The 23,995-nt window shown below is 48.9% G+C and overlaps 1 protein-coding gene across 1 annotated transcript in view; it reads left to right on the forward strand.

Annotated features, from left to right (window-relative positions):
* Window positions 1-23,995, forward strand: part of LOC147685058 (GTPase IMAP family member 7-like) — a 510,455-nt gene that overhangs the window by 390,957 nt on the left and 95,503 nt on the right. The window contains exon 5 of the mRNA XM_086940944.1: window positions 5,628-5,687. Within this exon, the coding sequence (XP_086797070.1) occupies window positions 5,628-5,687 (60 nt within the window). The remainder of the gene's footprint in view (window positions 1-5,627; window positions 5,688-23,995) is intronic.

Below are 23,995 nucleotides of genomic sequence, written 5' to 3' on the forward strand. Positions count from 1 at the left end.
TTCTTATACACTGCCCCCTGGAGCCCATTGATAGCTTTTTTAAGTCCTACCAGAAATTGTCACCAACTTGGCAAGCTCCTCCTCCAATTTCACTGTAATAGGTGATCTCAACTTGCATTTTAATGATCCCACAGACCCAGTAGTGTCTGACCTGGTCCAGAATCTCCTAGCTATTCAGATGAAGCAAAATGTCACTGGACCCATCCATAAGAAAGGGCACCTACTAGATCCTATCTTTTCTAATAGTGGGGAACTCTCAGTAGAAGCCCTGATCCCAGTGCAACGGTCAGACCACTGTCTGATGTCCTTTTCCTGGGATATCCCACCCCCCCCCCCGCCACCTTGTCAGCGGCAGAACCAGTAGCTGAAAATGCTCTTTATCCAATTTTCTATTGGACTCTTAGAAATCAGATCTGCAAAATTCTATGCCTTCTTTAGATTCCAATCCCACTGCTGCGAATGACAAATATCACCATTGGATTGATTTCTCCCGGGACCTAGTCATACCTAGAAAATGTATTCATAAAAAAGTAGGAATAACCCCTCTCTATGGTACTCCCCTAAGCTGCAAGAGTACAAACAAACCTGCAAGAGACTTGAGAGGAAATAGAGAAGAGACTATTATGTGGTAAAGAGGCAGAAATACAGGGTCTCCATAATGGTACACAGACAAAATATCGAGTTTTAAATTTCGATATACAATTATATCGAAGTTTAAATATCGATGGGACATAATATAGAAGGTAAGTAATATCGACAGTCTTAATATCGATATTAGTATGATATTAGTAATATCGAAGTTTTAAATATCGATGTCAATAATATCGAAATAAATAATTTCGATGTTACTAATATCAATTTTTAAATAAATTTTGTGTATATTATATTGTATTTATTATGTTTTATTATTTATTTTTAATGTAATTTAATTAAATATTGTCTTTTAGTACTGTAGCGGGTTGTGGGTTTATAGGGGAATAGGGTGGGAAGTAATTTAATTATGTTAAATTAATTATTAATTAGTAGGAATTATTAATTAATTAATTGAGAATTAATTTTTAATTAATTTTAATTAATTGATTAATTGATAAATATGTTCTGTAGCGGGTTATGGGTTTATAGGGGAATAGGGTGGGAAGTAATTTAATAATAATTAATTAATTAATATATGTTTGTAAATATTTTTAATTAATAATTAATTGGTAATTAATTAATATTAATTAGTTAATTAAATAATATAATTTTGAACATATTTTTAATTATTAGTTAGTTTGTAATTAATTAATATTAATTAGTTAATTACATTAATTAGAGTAATTTTTTTATATATATAAATGTTTGTTTTTCTTAATTAATTAATTGGGAAAAAATAATATTAATTATTAAATTTAATTAATTACAGCTAATGTGCTAATATATTTACTTTATTGTTATTGTTAATTAATAATTAATTGGTAATTAAATAATAATAATTAATTTTGGGTAAAGGAGTTTTTTTAGGGTTCAGGGTCAGTTTTCAGTTTTTGGGTAAAGGGGTATTTTTAGGGTTCAGGGTCAGTTTTCAGTTTTTGGGTAAAGGGGTATTTTTAGGGTTCAGGGTCAGTTTTGGGTTTTTGGGTAAAGGGGTATTTTTAGGGTTCAGGGTCAGTTTTGGGGTTTTGGGGTACAGTCGTACAGGGTAAAAATAAAATAAATTTAAATTAAATCAATTAAATGAAATTAAAAAATATAAAATTACATTAAATTATTACGTTTTTTATTTATTTTAAATGTATATGTATTAGTTTTAATTTTTTAATAATGTTTTAATATTTTTATTTAATATTTGTAACATTATATGTATTTTATCATTATTTTTACATTATTATTAATACATTTAAAAAAACGATATTTTTAATTTCGATATTTTTGTACTACAATATTAATTTTTCGATATTTTTGTACTTACCTTGTTAGGGATAGGATTCCTATATTTTTGACTTCGATATTTTTGTTCCGATATTTGTGTATTTCGATATTTTTGATTTCGATATTTTGTGAGACATTCCTCCATAATAATGTATCAATCCAAAGTGAAAGATTCACAAGCATCCTACTATGAGGAAAGAATTAATTCAGTCTCAAACTCCCCCGCGAAATGTTCAAGATTGCAAAGCATCTTTTAAAACTACCAGTCATGGATACCCCACCACGAGGGGTCTCATGCACGGTGCGATAAACTGGCAGAGTTCTTTTTTAATAAAATTCAGGATAGCTACAATTCTTCCCCCGATGCCTCCTCTTTTATTCTGCTGTTTATGGAGGACTCCATTCCCGGTGAAAATTCTCTCAAGGAAATTCCTTTGAAGAACACTCTGGTGTTACTGAATCTGATTAACTCCTCTATCTCGACCGGACTAATACCGCCACTGTGGAAACATGCCATGGTGAAGGCGCTATTGAAGAAGCCCAGCCTTAATCCCGACCTTCTTTGAAACTACCACCCTATCTCCCTTCTCCCTGCGATCAGTGAAATGCTAGAAATGCATGTAAATTCAGTTATTTATACCTTCCTTGAATCTTAAAATATAGTTCACCCCTCGCAAAGTAGATTCTGCCCCCAACATGGGACCGAAACTGCTTTAGTGGCAGTGGTAGAAAAGTCCAAAAAGAATATTGGCCAAGGTGCATCGACAGCTGTCATCCTTTTGGACCTCAGTGCTGGCTTTAGCACTGTCAACTATGACACCCTGATCCACAGGCTGAGGAATGTTGGATTATAGGGTGGTGTTATCACCTGGCTGCAGTCCTTCCTTGATGATAGGATCTTCCAAGTCTTGGAAGGAGACAGCATTTCAAAACGTATTCCACTTAGCTGCGGCGTCTCTCAAAGCTTGTCCTTGAACCAGACACTGGTTCATTTTTATATGAGTCCCCAGGCACAGATTGTCCGCCCTCTCGGGATTGAAATTATCACCTACGCCGATGACACCCAATTAGTGGTGGCCTTAAATCACCCAGAAGACACCTCGCGCTGTCTAGGCCCCTGCCTGGAAAGAGTAGCTAAATGGAAGGAATCCTCCTTTCTCAAATTGAATGGTGATAAGACGAAGCTTATGCCGCTGGGTAATTTACCCATTTTTTACATTGGCTCAGCTTGGCCAAGCTGTTTTGGCTTTCCACCCATGTTCAAATCCAGATAAAAAGTCTGGGCATGTTATTAGATCGGTCACTCACATTTGATCATCAGGTGCCAAACAGGCCACTTCCTGCCATGGCATTTTATGAATGCTCCGCAAATCCCCCACCTCCTCCCCTTTTAAGCAAGGAGACTCATGGTCCAGGCCTTGATCATCTCCAGTCTCAACTAAGGAAATGCTCTGCATCGAGGAACCAAAGGAGCTATCACTAACAAATTGCAAGTTATTCAGAACTGTGCAGCATATTTGCTTCTTACGATTCCCAATAGCCTCTCTGCTAAACCTGCACTGAAGACCTTGGACTGGCTCCAGATTACAGAAAGAATACAATCCCAATCCTTATGTATTGCTCATAAGTCCTTCTGGAAGGAAGGCCCTCCCATCATCTGCTCCATCATCTCCCCCTATCATTCTAACAGATGCCTCCGATCAACCAACCTTTACTTAGCCTCGGTCCCCAAAATCAAAAGGATAAGAAGTGGTGGCTGGTCCTTCCATTACACTGCTGCCAAGCTGTGGAACACCCTCCCCGTCTATTTACATTCAGGACCTAACCTCCTGCCCTTCAGTAAACTATTGAAAACATGTTTTTTTCAAAACCATCCTACTAAGCTGCTGTAATCTGTCTGGTACCTCTGCTAGCACTGGGACGCCTACGGTTAGCTATGCGCTCTACAAATGCTCCTAACAATACCAATAACAATTCTGTTTCTGTCAAGACGATTCTTGCTTCGAGTTCTGTCATACATTCCCCAAAGGAGTTACATGCCTTGGTAAGCTTCCTGACCACCCATTGTACCTTCCATATTGCAGACTGGGCTTTGCAACTGTCTTGACCTGTCTCTTCCTGGGGCAAAAAAAATGCCTGATAGATGGCCTCCAGTGTGGAGAATCAGGGCTCTGGAGGGCAGCCGGTGAGGTGCTCAGTAGATGTATAATCCCAAGTGGAATCCCTGGCCCTGAGATGCTCTGGCTGAGTTTCTTACTCAACGTATGTGCTGTCAGGGCCCCGTCCCCGTCCCATTTACTCTCCTCAGGATCGCTATAATTGTCGGGTTTGGGAAACTCCGAGGAGGTAGCAGAACCATCAACAGACCATTTAACCCCGTCTGAGAGTGAGAAAAAACAATCACTTAGTCCCTAATCAGGGTCACTTCTATCTGTCTCATCCCCTCCAGGGTGTACCCATAACTGTGTACGACCTGGTGGTTGATTGCTTCCTCCCTGGATTACTGACTCTTGATTGTTAATAGTGGAAAAAACTATTGGGGGCAGACTTAATATCAGGCACTGGGGGGCCAGCAGCTTTACTAAGGTTCTCGCTGATTACAGTTATTGAAGATGTAGAGCCCCCCTTGTCCTTGTCCTTGTCCCCCCCTACTGAGGCCCGGCAATAGAGGAGAGTGTAAAGTTGCCTGCATACCTTCTCCTTGTTGGTGCCAAAAGACTCAGCTATCTACTCCCTTCAGGGGGATCTGTCCTTAAGGGTTTTCTTTTCCATCTGCTCTTTGGCAGAGCTATTATTCCACTCCCTGGAGTCTGTGGCTCCTTGCCGCTGCGGCTGAGGGTCTTGCATGGCAGCTGATCCTCAAAGAAGATCAGCAACCGTGGGATTGGCCATCTGGGAGTTCCCAGTGGCCCGCCCCTTCCTTTCTCCTCCTGCAGGAGATCCTGCTTCTGCAGGCCGTGGCATCCGCGTCTCGTGGTCAGCCCTGTGCTCTCTCTCAGTGACTCAGCCGAGCCCTGAGCGGCTTGTACGGTAGAACGAGCACTCTTTGCCATCTCGGCTCCAGCAGCAGTTTTTGGACTCATCAATGAAGCCATCGATATCGCTGTGCAGGCCACGGCGCAGGCAGCACAGCCGGAGTGATCTAGGGCTGGCGCAGTGGGCCACTGCAACACCGTCGAGCCTCTGAGAATAAATACTGGCTGTGGACACCCTCCTGGAATGCCCGCATCTCTGCAGTCAGCATGGATGATCATCTATCGCTGTCAGGTCAGTCCGTGTTTTACTGGTCATAGGTCAGCATTCTGCAATCAGCCACCTCAGAGTCCACCATCTTGCTTCTTCTCCTCATTCTCACCACAAAGGATCAATAAGACGAGTTTCCAAAGCACTTTTTTCCTTCTTTGTTAGAAACTCCTACTCTAATATCCTACGGCATAATTTCATATTCCACATCAGATGCTTAACATATATTTTTCATTAGTACCTTGTATTCAAAGTTGTACCCAATATTCATAATACTGATACTCCCAAGATAAGTTCTTGTTTCATTATTTGCAAGTGTATTGAAAACAGGTTGTCCTTTTATGGTGTGTCAGTTGCAGTAGGTCTCTGTAAGTATGTGCAGTACCTATTACGTGTGACACATTATCTATTCTTTTTATTTTATGGTTTATTTGGGAAAAAGAAGAGTCTTCTAATAACGCTGCTCTTCTTCTTAGGTGTTACGGAACCTGAACCTCCCAGCAAGCAATCGCCTTCAAAAAAGTATAAGTTCAGAGGTAAGTGTGATGTCTTACTTTACTCATAAGCTAAGTGTCTGACATAGAGTGTCTATCAGTATCTTGACTGAAAACGGGGGAAGAGGGAGGGTTGACAGTACAGGTACACCGGGTTAAAGTCAGCTTTATAGTCCCCAAAACCTCATGCAATTCTGGAGTCATTGAGTAAGCAACATTAATCACAAAAAATCTGGCACCATCACTTGTTGTTTCCTGCATGTTTTGTCTTCACAACAGGACTAGGTATTCTGTTAAAATATCCAGCGAGTGTTCTAAGCTTGAAAGGTCAGTGGCCTAAGGAAGGAAAACCCTCTCTCCATGAGGCGTTCTGGTCATTTAACAGAACGCTGGTCCCCCTTCCTTCCCCTCCTGCTTTATGAACCACCCTCTCCCAGGTGCTGAGTAAATGCCCCGGTTACTTACCGGTAATCTTCATTACTCCGAGTATAGTCTTCCTTGCCACATGACTTACATAGTGAGCATCAGCTCCACGACAGAACCCTCCAAAGCAAAAAAAAGCCTCCCACCCCCTCCCAACATGGCCGACCAGTCACACCTGACCTCTATAAGAGGCGGACCGGCCCAACCAACAGCCTGATCTACCAAGCAAACAATGAAGCCGATAGCCAGACAGGGAGGGGGGAGGGAGCTCATGTGGCGAGGAAGACTTTACTCGGAGTAATGAAGATTACCGGTAAGTAATCGGGGCATTACCTCCTCGTTAGTCTTCCTCGCCACATGACTTACATAGTGAGCAAATACCCAAGCCAACAAGGCTTCATTGACCACCATAAGATGTGATACAATTTTCGCCACTGTTTTATTATGTATAAATTGGTGTAAATTAGTTGAATATAAATTATTTGAGTATGACTGTTGATTTTTTAGAATTAATTAGTGCATATGATTTTGCACTGAGTCTTTTTTAATATGAATATGTACATTTAAAAATAAACTCAACCTTGTACTTTTTATTTAGTTGTTGTACTCTTTAATTATTGGTTGTGCTTTACATACTGTTTCTTTTCCCTAGTTGTAATATCAATTGTTTAATTTGTCACACATCACCATAAGAACAACACCACACGGTGATGCAGAGAAACCAACACAAGGTTGAATCAGAATAATGAAAAGAAAACAGGGATCACAAGAAACCCGAATAAAGACATAAAGAAAAAATAGGCCATCAGGGAGCCGCAGCCCCTGCACCCAGAACGGCCCCAGCGAAGTCCCCAGGGACAGCACCCCCCAAGACAAAGCGATAGTGTTCCATGAACAAGTGGGGGGACGACCACGTCGACGCCCGACAAAACTCCACAGCGGAGACACCCTAGAAGGGGGCCCAGGACACAGAGACACGCCCCGTGGACCGACCCTGGACCCCCGCCGGAACCACCGAACCCAGCGAAGCATAGGAAAGGATGATAGCCTGTGTAAGCCAGCGACTCAAGGTGAAAAGAGAGGGCACGTGGCCCGATTGAACCGGACCGAAAGCCACAAACAGGCAATCCCACCGGGAAAGGGAAGACGTGCGCCCAAGAGAAGCCAAAACAGCACGCCGGACAACCAGCAAGGACACGGAAGGATCCGTGACGGGAGGAAAAGAAGGTAATGACACCTCCCGAGACCCGAACACCAGGGAAGGAACTCTGGGAAGCAAACGGGGTACATGCCGGAGAAACAACCGGTCCGGTAAAACCCGCAAGAAGGGAGGGGAGCGGAGGAACGACCCCCGCACGCCCAATCGCCCAGCAGACACCACAGCCACCCGGAAAAAAACACCATAAGGTGAGGAACCGCAGGCCAGGGGCACACCGGGCGGACCCTGGAGAGCTCGCAGAACGAGAGGGAGATCCCCAGGGGGGAGACAGGCAGAGCGTCCGAGGGCGACGGAGAAAACAACTCCGGAGCCAAGCGAGCCCCAGGGAATCCAGCCCGTCGAAAACCGGACTGCGGAAGGCCCGCAAGGCAGCCCACCGGGCCCCAGGGAAGAAGGGGCCAAGTCCAAGGCAAACCCCTCAGCCAGGAGAACCAAGACCCGCAAGGGGCCCACGGCGGCGGGGACAGCACCAAGCCGACCGCACCAACGCGAGAAAGAAGCCCAGCGTCGGGCACAGGAAGAGAATGTGGAAGACCTGCGGGAGCCCAGCAGCAAAACCACAACCTCCAGAAGAACAACCCCGAGCAAGCAGCGTCATCCGCTCAAGAACCAGGCCTGCAGATGGAGCCAGGCCAGCAGATAGAGCCGGCCCAACACCGACTCCGGGAGCGGGGGTCCCAACAACGGAACGGGAAGATCCGGGATCGGCCAGTAGGCCTGAACCACCAGCTCGCAAAGGAGAGGGTACCAGGGGTGGCGGACCCAGCCGGGAACCACCAGAAGCACCCCGGCCCAGCCCAAGCGAATCCAGCAGAGGACCCGTGGTATCAGTGGGAACGGGGGAAACGCGTACAGCAGACCGAAAAGGTCAATCGAATGACAGGGCATCCACCCGGCCCCGGGAGGAGAGAGTAGAACCTGGGCAGGAGGGCCGAGTCCCCGTCTGCGAACAGATCCACCGGAGGCGAACCGAGTCGAGGCACCAGGCGCCGAAACACCACTGGGGTCAGGGCGAGACAAGGCAACGAAGGAAAGATCCGACTCAGTCGAACCGCCTCCACCTAGTCGGACCCCGGGGAAAAGACAGCCCGAAGGGCCAGGACCGGCGACTCCGCCCAAGAAAACAACCCCCGAGTATGTAAACAACAGGAGCGAACCTAGCACCCCCACCGAAGGCTGACACTGTTCCACACCACCAGGTCGACTGACCCGACCAAGACATGGGGACCTTGAAGCACAGGTGCAAAAGATGGCAGGCCAGGAGGACTGCCAGCAACTCCCGAAGCACGAGGAGCTGCGCGACTGCAGGAGATCCCAACGACCCCCAAACAACCCGGCGCCAAAGGACGCCCCCCCCTGAACGAACCAGAGGGGAGGACCGGGTCCAGGCACATGACCCCCGAAGGAGGACAAGCCCGAGACGGGAACCGAAGGGACCACCGCACATAGAGCAGGGAGCCGACGGAGGGGAGACACCGCCTGACGTGAAGCCTCACCCATGAAAAAGACGAGGCCGAGATGTATGACACGTCCGGACAGGGAACACCAAGACCCCCTCCCGGCGAAGAAGAACCACCAGGCGGGCCAGGAGCACAGGTCCCACCCACGGGCCAGAAGGCAAGCCCAACGGAAGTACCCGCAACCGAGAGTGGGAACCCCCACTCGCAGGCCGGCCTCACAGGCCAACCCAAGGTCCCAGAAAACCCTTCAGTCGAGACAAGGGAAGGAGTAGGTACCTTAACCCGTCGAGAAGGTGGGACCCCGCGGAAAGTCCGCAAGGCCAGCAAGACCGGACACCGGCCAGCAAGCCCGAAGAGCCCCAGAACCGTGACAGCCACGGAGGCGACAGCCCCCCCCCCCTCCCGCCCCCCCCAGGGAACCCCCTGGAGCGAGATGGCCGAAAGCCAGGATCTAGGGGCGAAAAAGGGAGCGGCAGCACCAGTACGAGACCGGAAATAGCCGAAACTCGGACCCGGAAGTCAAACCTGAACGCACCTCGTGAAGACCGACACCCTGAAATCCGGGTGGAATGGCCGAAGGACCCCACCCATGCAAGGGCGGGACGCCCCCACCCACAGGCGGACGAGGAGACCGCAGGAAGGCCGCGCCCAGGGGAGCGGGCCCCAAATGAAAAGACCGGAGACAGCCAGAGTAGGCCATTCGCCGAAAACGCCGTCACCGCCGACAAGGACGCAGTCAGACCAGACGGCCGAGCCAGCCTCGCGGCCACCAGAGCGGTAAAGGTGACAAAGCCCACCCCCACAACGCCCATCACAACGGACGCAGGCAGAGGGAGGGAGTTCAGAGACATGCGTAGAGAACGCACCCAGAGAAACCCCGGGAACAACCACCGCCGCCGGAGGAGGGAAAAGCAAGCCCTACTATGGAACGAAACATGAAAAATGCGTGTCAACCCAGCGCAGGGGCCATGCCCAACTTCACCGTAGCGTAACTAGATACAAGAATAGCGCACTACACACCCGCAAGGGCACAAGGCGCTTGTACGAAAAGCCGCTGTGGAACCCCTCCCGGCTAACCCCCTGAGGCGTCCACCCCCGGACACCCCCAAGGTGGAGGCCAGGCATCCTAAGCATCGAGGGGGCCGTTGTGGAGAAAAAGCAAGCCATTGCCCAGGGAAGCAGAGTGGGACTCCATGAATGGAATAGGCACCGAGGCGAGAACAACCAGGTCCGTGGACTAATTCGAACCCAAGACCCGCCGAGGCAGGGAACCGAACCCAGGTCCCGGGCCAGACCACTGCCCCAGGGTCCGCAGCCCCAAACAGTGGGCCACCGAGAGGGAGACGAGGCGAGGAGGGAGCAGGGCACTCCGCCACGCAAGGACCCCCAGAAGGGATAGCGCCGTAAAACAGGGAGACCCCGCAGACGGCGACAGAAGGGGGGACATAACCCCCGCCTCCCTGAGGAGACCAGAAGGCACAGCAACCCAGCAGCGCAAACTCACTTGAGTCCGGCGCATCCTGACGGCCCAGGGCCGACTACACAGCCCACCTCCACACAGGAGGAAAACACGGGCCCCCAGGGTGCCAGAAAAAGGACTACAGAAAGAAGTGAACAGTCCCCAATAGATCGCGCCAATTACCTCTGAGTCAAAAACAACATAGGCGAACAGGTAAATGAAAACCCACAGTCCCCATGCGATCACAAAAAGAAAACGCCCTTACCGAGGATCGAACACCGGACCCTCCGAGTAAGAGACAGATGCGCAGCCAACTGCTCAAGCATGCCGCGACCAATCGCAGCGCCAGCAGGAGAATGCCGCACAAGACCGATGAAGGTAATCATCGGCCGCACCTGGCGGCAACCAAACCCCGCCCCCGAGAGGCGGGAGGCGCCCGGAGCCAACTCCAGCACGGCAAACCGCCGCGGCCCGTAGGGGAGCCAGAAATACACGAAGGGAGGTGGCAGCGACCAGCGCCGCGTAACCGAGCCCCAGGCCAGCCGGAGAGGAGCACCCGGACCCGGCCAGCGTATGCAGAAAAAAGAGGTAGGACCGAGCCCGCCTCCAGACCGGTACGCGCTGCACGGCGAGGCTCACCACCCCGGCCAGGCTCAGTGCAAGTACCGCCTGTAGGAGCTTCGCGTTATAGAACACGCCACACATTGAATGGAGTACAGGAGACTGTAAAAAAACATACACCAAGAAGCACTCAGTAAGTTAGGCTGTAGGGATTTAAGGAACACAACCTAGCACGCCTGTTTCCTATCCGTAGTGCTCACTGAAGCGCCCCATGGTCAAAGGCATGTGAATGAACCCCTACCCGTAAACGGGTGTTGCACAACACACATAAGTCTACAAGCAAACCATTCGGGACCCAATATGCACGGCAATCACCATTACCCAGGAGACGCCTGTACAGCAAGTGAAAAACCGGGAATAACCCGGGACCAGCACACATGCGTCCAGCGCATTGAAAGCAACCGGAGCCCCAGCACACACACCGGATAACCTCCAGCGCCGGACCCGAAGCCCACAACGGGCAAGGGCCCTTCAGTCACGACCGGGGGAGGCACGGGAATGCACCAACACCCCCCCCCCCCCCGGCTCCCCCCCCCCCCCTGTAAACCCCTGGCACGCTACAGCAGCACCTAACCGGCCCCACAGGACCGGGGGAAGGAAGGGGGGGGGATTTTTAAGTCATAAGGCACCAGGGACCGCTAAAGCCGGATCCACAACCCTAAAACCTGTACAGCGCCTCTGGAGAGAATCGCGCAGAACAAAAAAAACAGGCTGTTGGTTGGGCCGGTCCGCCTCTTATAGAGGTCAGGTGTGACTGGTCGGCCATGTTGGGAGGGGGTGGGAGGCTTTTTTTTGCTTTGGAGGGTTCTGTCGTGGAGCTGATGCTCACTATGTAAGTCATGTGGCGAGGAAGACTAACGAGGAGGTAATGTGCCGGAACATGGCTGAGCCACATTCCCCGTGGAACGTAGCTGGGTGATGTATGATGCCAAGGGTCTCTCTGCTCCTTCACATCTTCCTGGGAGTTGTAGGGCATCGGGTCCCTTGAGCCTTCAATCACTTGTACTAGAACTATGTTGCGACATCTGCAGCTTGGTCCAGCATTCACAAATGCCTCTGGGGTTTCCTGATTCATGGCTCCACCACCGCACCATACCATCAGTTTTCTGAGATTCCTGCTCGGCTCCCACTTGCTCAGTATATCGTGTAGTCACTTTTAAATGTTTCCCACTCTTAGTTGCGTCTTCTGTCGTAAAAAAGGGACCGCATCACTTTCCTGTTGTCTGTTCCACCTCCCACTTCCTGTGAGGAAGTCAATATTGTCACAACTAGTTTTTAATGATTTTGGTCTAAGGGTTGTAGAGAAAGAGAGGAGTGAGGAGATAAGGGCTCGATGAGCACTACTTGCCCTGCAATCATGTTGCTACCCATTGTTTTTACTGGTGTCCAACTGACACACCCCCTTCCCCTAAGATTTTCCCACTCGGTCAAAAGAGGCAACGTAGAGAGGAAATCAGCATTACAGTTCTCATCGCTATGAGTGCCAGACCTCCAACCTGAACGTTTGCAATTTTATAAACCTCCTCGGCACCCTAGGATTTTAACCCATAGTGTGACTCATCCAGGTTAATGGGCATGGTCAGTGTACAGGATAAAGGCCTTGCCTTCCCAAAAATATCTCAGTTTCTCTATTGCCCTCGTAATCACTATGCACTCCTTTTTGATCACTGGGTACTTCTGTTCTCTGGGAAACAATTTACAGCTTGTGAAAAGAATTGGCATTTCAAGTCCCTCCTCGTTAACCCGCGACAAGATGGCTCCTATTTTGACCTCAGAGGTGGTTTGGAGTATACATTGTTTGTAAAAAAAATTGGGAGAGGTGAGTATTGGACTAGAAATGATGGCCTGTTTCAGCATCTGGAAGACCTCCCTGGCTCTTAGGGAAAGGGTTACACAGTTCCGATTGGTCACTCCTTTCTTTAGTAGATCTGTTAGGAGGCCTGTTATGTCAAAATACTGAGGAAAGAATCATTGACGATATCCCAGTAGGACAGTTAAAAAAGGACCTCCTTTCTATTTCTGGGTAATAGAGTGATTTTCTCTTCCTGGGGCTCTATTAACCCATTGTCTAGAACAGGGGTACTCATAGTACGGCCCGCGGGCCGGTGGCGGCCCGGCAAGCCTGCCCTGGCGGCCCGCGGGCCTCGCAGACATCGTACCCGTGTTTTAAGAACACATTTTTATTAAAAAAATTCTGCAAACACTAACGGGTGCAGCAGCGACACTCAGAGAGACTCTGCTGCTCTGTGGGGGCCGGGTGATTCAATCCAGCGATAGGCACAGCAGCAGAGTCTCTCACACACACACAGCCGCACCCGAGCACTTCACACGTCTATAGAAAGACCATTTGCATGTTAGTAAAGCTTTGTGAATTTCACCTCTTCTTAGGCCCCTGCAGCTCCGCTCTGTGGGCGCCAGGTGATTAATTCCAGTGATAGGCAGAGCGGAGCTGCAGGGGCCTAAGAAGAGGTGAAATTCACAAAGCTCCACTAACATGCAAATGGTCTTTCTAAAGACGTGTGAAGTGCTCGGGTGCGGCTGGAAGCGGGAAGCTGTCTCAGCCCTGGCAGACACAGTCTGTTAGCAGTCTACAAAAGGTGTCATTTTACCACAGAGCTGCACTGCTCTAAATGTAATGCAGCTAATTCCTTCAGTATCGAGTCAAGGGCAGTTTCCGATATGGTGGTGGGGGTCATGCGCTTCTTCATCCTGCTTGGGAGTGCCCAAGAAGAGCATTTGTCTATGCTGCTTTTGGAGAGACATTCAATGATTTTAGCATTAGAATATAATGCATCATAGTGTGGCAAGGGTCTCGGAACACCTCAGGGTTCACAAGGTTGGTGGCACTCTGTTTGGAGTGAGGGCACATAAGAGATGCTACTTACAGAGAGTGAAATGAATCAAGATTAGCCACTGCTGAGAATTAGTCCTATTGAATAGGAGTTCATGGGGCAAGAGCATTCTGAAGTTAGTGAAACTCTTTACGTCAAGGGAGGTGGAGGGAGGGAGACAGAGACAGAGGGAGAGGGAGACCGAGAAATGGAGACAGAGAAAGGGAGACAGACAGCGGGCGGAGGTCGACAGAGGGAGGGAGGTGGGGGAGGGAAGCAGAAGTGAGGGAGTGAGGGAGGCGTGGGAGGGAAGCAGAAGTGAGGGAAGCAGAAGTGAGGGAGTGGGGGAAGGGGAGTGAGGAAGTAAGGGAAGGGGAGTGAGTGAGGGAGTAAGGAAAGGGGAGTGAGGGAGGGAGTGAGGGAGGCAGAGAGAGGGAGGCAGAGGGAGGGAAGGGGAGCGAGGGAAAGAGAGAGGGAAGGGGATTGAGGGAGGTAGGGTAGGGGAGAGAGGGAGAGTGGGAAGGGGAGTGACGGAGGGAGTGAGGGAAGGGGAGTGAGGGAGGGAGAGAGGGAAGGGGAGTGAGGGAGGGAGAGAGGGAAGGGGAGAGAGGGAGGGAGAGAGGGAAGGGGATTGAGGGAGGGAGAGGAGGAAAGGTAGTTAGGGAGAGGGGAGGAGAGAGGGAAGGAGAGAGAGGGAGACAGAGAGAGAGGGAGAGAGACAGTCAGAGTGAGGGAGAGAGAGTCAGAGTGGGTGAGATAGGGAGACGGGGAGAGAGAGGGATGGAGGGAGGGAGACAGAGAGAGAGCGAGAGAGAGAGATATATAGAGGGAGTGTGACAGAGATAGAGGGATGGAGGGAGGAAGAGAGAGAGAGAGAGAGAGAAACAGATAGAGAGAAAGAGAGGTGTGTATACCGGGTCTGGTGGCTCAGTGGACGAAGGCGTCCGCTGCAGGGACCTGTGTTCAACCTCATGGCCACAGTTGTTTTGTTGTTGCTCTAGCCCCGCCCCCTCCCCCTCAGACCCCGCCCTCACCGGTGCGGCCCTCGGACCCAAACCACGATGTAAATTTGGCCCCAGAGAGAGAGGGAAGGAGAGAGAGGGAGACAGAGAGAGAGGGAGAGAGACAGTCAGAGTGAGGGAGAGAGACAGTCAGAGTGGGTGAGACAGGGAGACGGGGAGAGGGATGGAGGGAGGGAGACAGAGAGAGAGAGAGAGATAGATATAGAGGGAGTGTGACGGAGATAGAGGGATGGAGGGAGGAAGAGAGAGAGAGAGAGAGAGAAACAGATAGAGAGAAAGAGAGATGTGTGTATGCCGGGTCTGGTGGCTCAGTGGACGAAGGCGTCCGCTGCAGGGACCTGTGTTCAACCTCATGGCCACAGTTTTTTTGTTGTTGCTCTAGCCCTGCCCCCTCCCCCTCAGACCCCGCCCTCACCGGTGCGGCCCTCGGACCCAAACCACGATGTAAATTTGGCCCCAGAGAGAAAGTTTGTGAGTACCCATGGTCTAGAACGTACCCCAGGTATTTTACTTTTGTGAAAGCCACCCATTATTTCTTTGCATTCATATGTAAATAAGCATTTACTAATTATTTAAGTATGTTGTGAACATGACAGAGGTGCTGTTTCCATGTTGTACTGAATATAACCTTGCCATAAAGGTAGGATGATAAATAGGTCTGGTGTAGCATTTTATTCATTAATCTTTGAAAGGTAGTCAGCGCTCCATGAAGCCCAGAAGGTAGGGTTGTGAATTTGAACAACCCATTGGGGGGTAGGAAAAGCATTTTTCCTGATCCTCTCATCGAAGTAGCACGTGCCAATAACCTTTTGTTAAGTCTAACGCCATGAGAGGTGCTTGCAGGGTCTGCCTTGAGGGGACCTGGCTTCTTCCCAACATGCTGAAAAGCACCAGTGCGAACCCACAGCGCCGGGCTTACCAAGTTGCATCAGTGGGGTAATTGGCCGCCCTGGACCCACAGCACATAGGGGGAGTTCTTCCCCCACCCTGAAAAGAACCAGGGGCCTTATTTATGAAGGCCTTGCGCCACTGGTGCGTCACTTTTTCCCATTTTAAAAGTGCCGCACCGGCGGCGCAAGACCTTCATAAATAAGGCCCCAGGAGAGGTGCTTGCAGAGTCTGCCTCAAGGGGGCGTGGCTTCTTCCAGATGCGCTGAAAAGTGCCATTGCAAACCGGCAGCGTGAGGCTTACCAAGTTGCAAAGGTGGGGTAGTTGCCCTCCCTGGACCCACAGCACATAAGTGGAGTCCTTCCCCCAATGTGAAAAGCACCAGGAGTGGTGCTTTCAGAGTCTGACTCAAGGGCGCGTGGCTTCTTCTTGACGTGTTGAAAAGCACTACTGCACACATGCGGCACAGAACGGGCTTTGGCCACACCTGGGCTAAGGGCGGTCCCGTCCTGCGCCCATCAACGACAGGAGGAGACAGGGCAGGGACACCCTCAGATGCATAATGCTGCACATATTTGTCCCAAATAGGTTTGCCCCAAGTATAATTATTCAAGGCAAGTTGCTCTCAACGAAAAATGCACTTCCAAAACACCACTGCGCAAATCAGCAGGCCTTGAGTGGCTTTGATGTACAGCCACTAATGTACTCTTGATTAACCTACTGGGGTTTTACACTTTCTGTTTTATTTAATGTGGAACGCAGGGCAAACCTATTTGGGACAGGTATGTGAAACAGAACTACCAGCACCATAATGCATCTGATAAACTCACCTTGAGGCCACTGGGGGTGGAATGTATTTAATTGCAAACAGGTGTCAGTTCTGTTTTCCATTGCCTCACTCCGAACTGGCCTGTGAACAAGAGCTGTGTAAGCTTGAAATGCGTAAGGCCTGACCTATTGAATCTGGTATTCTTTGCTGTGGAAAAAGGAGAAAATAAACCTGTTTTGGGTGTGCATTTTCGCCGAGGGCAACTTCTTTTGAATAATTTATACAGCCTGTCCAGCCTTGAAAGTGCACTGTGAGAAGTTGGCCTGGTATATGCTGTCCACTATTTAAAGTGGGCACCTTGCACCAGTCCAAACAACCCTGTGATGTATGAGGTCAAAGATAACCTTTAGAAAGCTATCCTGGTGGTAGCTGTGGAGAGCAGCCTTCAGGCTTAATCTTGAAGGAATGTAAAGCAGCTTCTTTTACCAGAATATCAACTCCTATATTGACTAAATGAAAAGATAACCACACAGTAGTTATAAAAAAAATTGTATTTATTAATATAGCACTCTCTAGTATCCTCTACACGAGGATAGAACACAAAGAACACAATATGAGATCAATAGAACAGTTGTAAGTAGCAAAATTCACAGTGGGCTCTGGGGTAGACCAAACCATATACTAAAATAGTGTGGTATAACAATCATGACTTGGGTCAAGACAAAGTCTAGAGCACGTAGAATCGCTGGGACCCCAAGGAACCACCAAAGGTGAGTAGATAGGGACAAAGAACACAAGAAGGTAGGAGGAGGGCCTGAGGGATTTTAAAGACCAAGACACATTCCCTAACTGAATGTAGAAAAACAAAAGAGTGTCAGAGGGTCTATCCAGTGTATGTGTGGTTCATTAAACTAACAGAACAGTGTCAACTCATCTAACCATGATAGAGTAAATTGCTGGATACCAGTGATCACTTACAGGATATCCATCAGTCACCACACGGAACCGCTCTTCATCATTTGGCATTCCTGTTAGCCACAAAGATTGGTACACCACTGGCTCAAAAAGGGGGGGGGGGGTCAGTTGGTATAACCACCAACTGACCCCCCCCCCCTTTTGAGGAATGCCAAATGATGAAGGGCGGTTCCGTGTGGTGACTGATGGATATCCTGTAAGTGATCACTGGTATCCAGCAATTTACTCTATCATGGTTAGATGAGTTGACACTGTTCTGTTAGTTTAATGAACCACACATAGACTGGATAGACCCTCTGACACTCTTTTGTTTTTCTACGAGTAGATAGGGACCCCACGGAGGACGAGTACAGTGTGCTAACAAAACCGTAGGCTCAGAACAATGCTTTTGTGAAGTCACAGTTACAGTTATAAAGTTTAAGGACCCTTCTAGGAGGACTTTGAAATTTAAGAGGTTAGAGAGTCACCCCACCCGTGGATATCATAGTACCTGAGTTACGTATCCTAGAGGAGCCAGGTGCATAGGTCTGGAGTGGTGTTAGAAACCGCTGTCGTTCTCAATGGAGGGCTGTGAAAAAGTACTGCTGCCATAAAGGTGAAAAGGGTCCGGAAAAATCCTAGTCTGGATTCTGGAAGCAAGGAACCTGAAAGCAGAGGGGACAGAGTCTGGGTCACTTCAGAGTGACCAGGGGTTCAGTAGACGAATGCCCACCGATCGGTGTTTCAGGTGCGAAGAAAGGATGCTTGACTCTGCATCCACGAGGACAAGGAGATGTCGAGTATGACCTGGAGCCGGAGGTGAAATGTCCCACGAAGGATAATGAGTGCTGAGGGGTCGGTATCTGGCTGGCTCACCAACAAGCCTTGGCAAAAGCAACACATGCAGAAAGGTCAAGCAGGTTACGATGTGGACCAGCTAGGTTCGGGAGACTCATCAAGCAATGAGGAGTCAGGGGACATCTGGAGCAACCAGGAAAGCCCAACAAAATTCAAAATGACATTTTGGGAGACCCACAGGTTAAAGGACCAGGAGTCGCAAGGGGACTTTGAGCAAGATTGCAAAGTACCAGCCCACGTGGCACTCTGTGCAAGGAGGCTGGAATTATTTGGTGCAAATACTGCCCCGGTCAGGACTACTCGGAGTCCAATGCACAAGCTTGGGAATTATGCATATGAAATTGCAAATGGATGCATGCACAGGGGTTCGGGTTATGCAGTACCCACAAGGGATACTGGCCTCAGACTTGCTGAGAGGGCAGATTGACCTCAGGGACCTTCGAAAACCCATCTCCCAAGTTGCTGAAATCTCTGGAGTCCACAGGAGCTCAGGAGTAGCAGACTGGTCAGTTGTGTTACAGTGCCTGTAGTTGCAGGGTAGTGACTCCATCACTGTAAGGGAGACTCTTCAGTTGTTCTTAATGCACCACAGGTCCTGCACAGAGCCTATATGGAGCAAGGGCACAGACAAAGCTTTGGACGGACAGGGAGACAAAGTTGGGCCCAGTCGAAGTCCAGCAAAGTGCAAACAGTCGAAGGTCAGTGGTTTCTTCTTGTAGAATCTTGTCCACATAAAATCTAAAGTCTTACAGCCAGGTAAGCCCTTTTGTACCCATGGGAGAGTGTTGGACAGATTCGGGGGACCCTCCTAGGGGAGGGTCAGGACAGAGGGGTGGTTACACCCATGTCTTTTGTCCAGTGTGGCACCAGAGAAGGAGCCAATGGCTCCCAGAAGTGGTTTGATCTGGACTATGCACAGGGACACCAAATATGCCCCCAGTGCAGTCGTTCAAGCACTCTCAGAGTGGACCCACCCAGCCCCAATACACTAACCTCTGGGTGGAGGGTGGTCACATCTCCCTTTGACAGGATGCCTATTGTGCTGCCTTCCTCTGCTCAAGCTTGGCTCACCAGCAGGAGGGCGGAAATGTGTCTCTGGTCAGCAGCATCCATTTTGTGCTGTCCGGGTCAAGAAGGCTGGCACCAGATAGACCAGTGACCCCACGAAGCTCACTTCTGAAGGGTGGAATCATACCTTCCACAACAATTACTGGTGTGGAGGTATGATTCCAAGGTGTTTGATGCTAAACACAATAGGTTTCTTTGCAGCTGTTTTCGAGATAACATTTACAGCGAGGTTATAATGATCCTCTACCTATATGTCTGGCTGAGTCACAGACATCCTGGGAGAATGATCTCTGAAGGCTGCAGAGGGGCTCTGCTCATGCAGGGGTACCCTCTCACTAAAAACTCAGCATTCTGCCTTCAAGATTGATAAGGCCTGCTACGGGGTGACTTATAAGTTTTAAGTGTAGTGACCTATAGATATACAGAAACAATATCTAATGTAAGTGGTGCAAGCACCATCTTACAGAGGTTGCAAAAGCAGACGTGTAGTTACATTTTGCATGGCCTCTCATGGGTGGCATAATACATGCCTCAGCCCATGGGAGGCCTCTGGGGTACCTATTGCCTGGGTACATGGGCATCATACACTAGGGACTTATAAGGGTACCCCAGTATCCAATCTGGAGTATACCAAAGTACATGTGTAACAATTTAAAGGAGAAAGCAGATAGTCTGATGTCCTGATTAGATCCCAGTCAGACTTGTCAAAAACAGTGAAACATCAAGCAAAAAGTGGGGTAACCATAAGAAGCAGATCCTACTTTCCTACACAACCCCCCATAATGAAAGGACATGAGACTAACCTTGACCAGTTGAGTCTTCATCTTCTAAGTGAAAATATCTGAAGAGTCCATCTGCAGTGGCACGTTTCTTTTGTTTCATTTATTTATTTATTTGATGAGTTTTATATAGCACTGGCTGGACCCAAAGGTATCAGAGCCCTTTACATGAGGTTACATTATTACAAAGTTACAGCAGTTATAAGTTACACACTGTTCCATTTATAGCTGGAGGTTATACAATAATATGAGTTATTAGCGTGTACGATAGCCTGGAGAACACGTCTTAAGAGTAAAGGAGGGTAGATGGGGGATGGTAAACAGGAGGAAGATTCATCATGCAGATTGAGTCTGGCAGAAAGCCAAAGAATCAAGGAAGGGCGAGGTGGGGGAGGGAAGGAGACGCAACAGGGAGATGGGGAAAACAATGTCAGATGCATGGCTGGGTAGGTGACGGCCAAGGGGGTGAACCTGAGCCAGACTCCTCTATAGCTGCATAGGACAGCTCAATCGGGCATTGGCCAAGGTTGCTCAGTCTCCGTGTTAAGAACAATGGTTTTTTTTTATGTCTCCACCTGGGGTGCATCATCATAGGCCTTCGGTAGAAGGCCCACCATGTCCTGGGGCAGGCCCGGTGGGTGGGGGTTTGGGGTATTGCTGCCTGCTCAATGTATCCTTAGATCCCCCTGGAAAGGCTGACAATCCTTTCAGGCAATTGCCAGAGGAGAGTCGGTCCTGGGGCACCACACCGTCCTATCACGGCTGGGCCTTCTGTTGCTGTCTCTGATGGGAGCGAGGGAGGACACTGTCAATGGGCAACGGGGGCTAGAGGGTAAAAAACTGTGTGTCTTTACGGTGGGGAAGGGGAGGAGGGTATCCCTGCTCTCTTACTGCAAGCTGGCTGGTAGGCTCTTTTGAGGTCGTATCGAGCGCTGTGGACCCATCGAGAGGTCAGCCTGACCCCCACAGGGAAAGGCCTTGGCCATCGCCGAGAAGGCCTTGCTTTTGGCCGGGATCACCACCCTGGTATTGCTGGTGCATGGTCTGAGGCCAGTGGAGCAACCCTGGGCCCCTACCCAGTGACCGCAGGTCAGTCCGCCGAGGGGGGGAGTGGAGAGTCAAGAGAGTGGCCGCTCCCGGCCGGAGCTAGACGGGTTACTCCCAGGTCTAGGTTCAACTATATAGTCCATCCCCTGCAGGGAAATGGACCACCTCAAAAGTTTGGGGTTTTCACCTTTCATCTATTATAGCCATAGAGGGGCTCTGGTCTCCGATTTACAAAAGTGTTTATTGCGGACCCCCTACCCGTCCAGCAAACGCGTTTAACCTCACGGCTTCGTCAGTGTTGGCACATGTAACAAACAAAGAGCATTTTATTTCTTTCGTTCCCACAGACCATCAGTAAACAGTAAAAGTGGACTTATTTGCATATATCCCACTAATGTGGCCATCTTTTAACATGTCTACACTGGAACATGTCTTTCGATAAAAGTGGTCACCAAAAGAGTGCAAGTGTAAAGATAAAAACAATTATTTTTTTCATCATTCGAAAAGAATATTCATTGTGTGGAGAGGGGAAGAAAGAAGGGCGGAAAATAGATCGATCAATTCCTCTTTTCAATGCATCTTATATAATACATTGTGTTGATCCTAATTATCTTAACACCTTAGCTGCGTGTAAACATCCCTCCCCAGTGCTGCGCTGTCCATTGGAACCAGTGCTGAATGGACGTCCAATGGTCGTGCGCAGCACTGGGGAGGTAGCGCTGCTGACGACCGTTGGCCGTCAGCAGCACTTAAGGGGTTAAGGATACATTTCATTGTAATATATTATGCATAATATAGCTCATGGGTAAGAATATAAATGCAATTACTACCATACCTTACAATACCAAAAGTAATCACAAATCCCTTCTCCACCACTAATAACGTCCTGTATGGGCTCGTTCAACTGTGATCCTGCCCTGTATGGGCTGTCCCATGTTTTTATGTTGTGTATAAGAGAGAGAGCTGTATCAAAACATTGTTTTTCCATAAAGCAGCATTTACAGTAGAGGGGAGGAATCCAATGTGCATGTTAAATTGCTATTCGTGTGATCCCACTCGAAATGAAAAATATCTCCACCTCTATTTGGTTATGTCTCCAACAACTAGTTTCTTCTTGTTAATAAGCTCATTTACAGGTGTACCCACAACTCTTCATCGTTGTTGAGCCCTGTAGGCCATTTGCTCTGCAAATCGATGATATATTTTGACTCTAAAACCCGTAGAGCTTTCACACGGTCACCCCCTCTTTCTTTTCTATCTACTTGATCCAGGCAAAAGAAGGTGAGGAGATCCCTGTCACTATTGTGGTGTGTCTCGAAATGGCATGCCACGGGATACGTCTTGTCCCGATTTGTTATGGCACACATGTGCTCTAATGCACGTTTTTTCGGGGTGTGAATCGTACTTCCGATATATCTTTTGGAGCAAGGACATTCCAAACAATATACCATGAAGTCTGAGTTGCAGTTGAGAAATTTTGTAATTTCTCTTACACAGCGTGGGTCATTTGGTCTTCCCTCATACTTAAATTTCTTCTTGCTATGTTTGCAGGCCTTGCAACGTAGGCATGGATAAAAGCCTTTGATAGTTTTCATCACTGTTGCTTTAGGTGGACCTTCAAAGTGGCTGTGTACAAGGTGGTCACCAAGTGATTGGCAACGTCTGTATGTTATGGACGGATGTGGTGGTATGATTCTTTTCAGGATTCTTTGCAGAGTGGCATCAGTTTGTAAAATGTGCCAAATCTTATTGAACACCTGTACTAATTCCCCTGATCTCATGTTGAAATTAGCGATCATACGTGTTATTCCTTCCATTTCCTGTTTTGTTCTATCCACCAATAGGTCTTTCCTGTCAATCTATTCCACTCTATTGGCAGCATCCACCAATATTGTTTTAGAATAGCCCCTTTCTTTAAATCTCATAGTGGCTTCATCCTTAGCTTTGTTGACTTCTCCTCCGTCCGAGCAATTATGCTTCAGACGGAGTAGTTCTCCAAACGGTATGTTTCTTATTAGACTCTTATGATGGTGGCTTGCTGCATGTAATACAGTGTTACCCGCTGTGGGTTTTTTGTATAGTTTTGTTTGAAAGGTGTCCGTCGGTAGGTAGTTATAGTTAGGAACTTTTTTCCGTAGGAAATTCGCAACATTCTTTTTGCATTAAGTTTGGCGCCGGTTGACAAATCTTCGCGAAATATTGGGGTGATTCGTCAAGCGGGGGCTGAGAAAAAAGGGGGTCCCAAAACGTGTTTTCCTCATGCAATTTTCAATAGGAAACTTTGGACACGGCTACAGCACGAACTGCTGAATGGAACTACCCCAAATTTGGCAAAAAGGTAGTTCTTGGTTCAGAAAGAACCCTTTTAATTAAATGGTGTAAATCCGTTCATTAGTTGCTGAGAAAATCAAAAGTAAAAACACATATATATCTATGGCCGCGGAGGATCCGCGCACCCTCCCGATCACGAGCTTAATGCTAATTGGCTGTCAACACTTCAAACCAGGAAGTGTTGGCAGGCATCATGTGCCTCGGTAGAACCGAGGCACAAGAAATCAGTAAAACTAAGGCGCAATACGCAAGCCCCCCCAGCCCTGCGGGTGCCACCACCACCGGGGCTTAGAAAAAAATGGGTGGGGGGGCTCAAAGGCCCCTCCAAGCCCCGGGGACCGCCACCCCCTGGGGCTTTAAGAAAATGTTTGCAGGGGAATCACGGCCCCCCGCAGCGCCGGGGACCACCACCTCCTCAGGGCTCTAAATACTAAAATTGAGTGGTCCGTGACGGACCCCCCAGCCCCGGGGACCACCACCTACCTGGGGCTATTGTTCTCTGGGGAGGGGGGGCACATGGCCCCCCTCCTGGATCCTGTAATGGCCCTGGGGACCGCCACCCCCCAGGGCCGTCTCCTGCAGTGTCCTCAGGTGCCCACCCCCTGGACATTGTAGTTTGC

Source organism: Lissotriton vulgaris, chromosome 10 (assembly GCF_964263255.1).
Source record: "Lissotriton vulgaris chromosome 10, aLisVul1.2, whole genome shotgun sequence".
Taxonomy (NCBI): Eukaryota; Metazoa; Chordata; class Amphibia; order Caudata; family Salamandridae; genus Lissotriton; species Lissotriton vulgaris.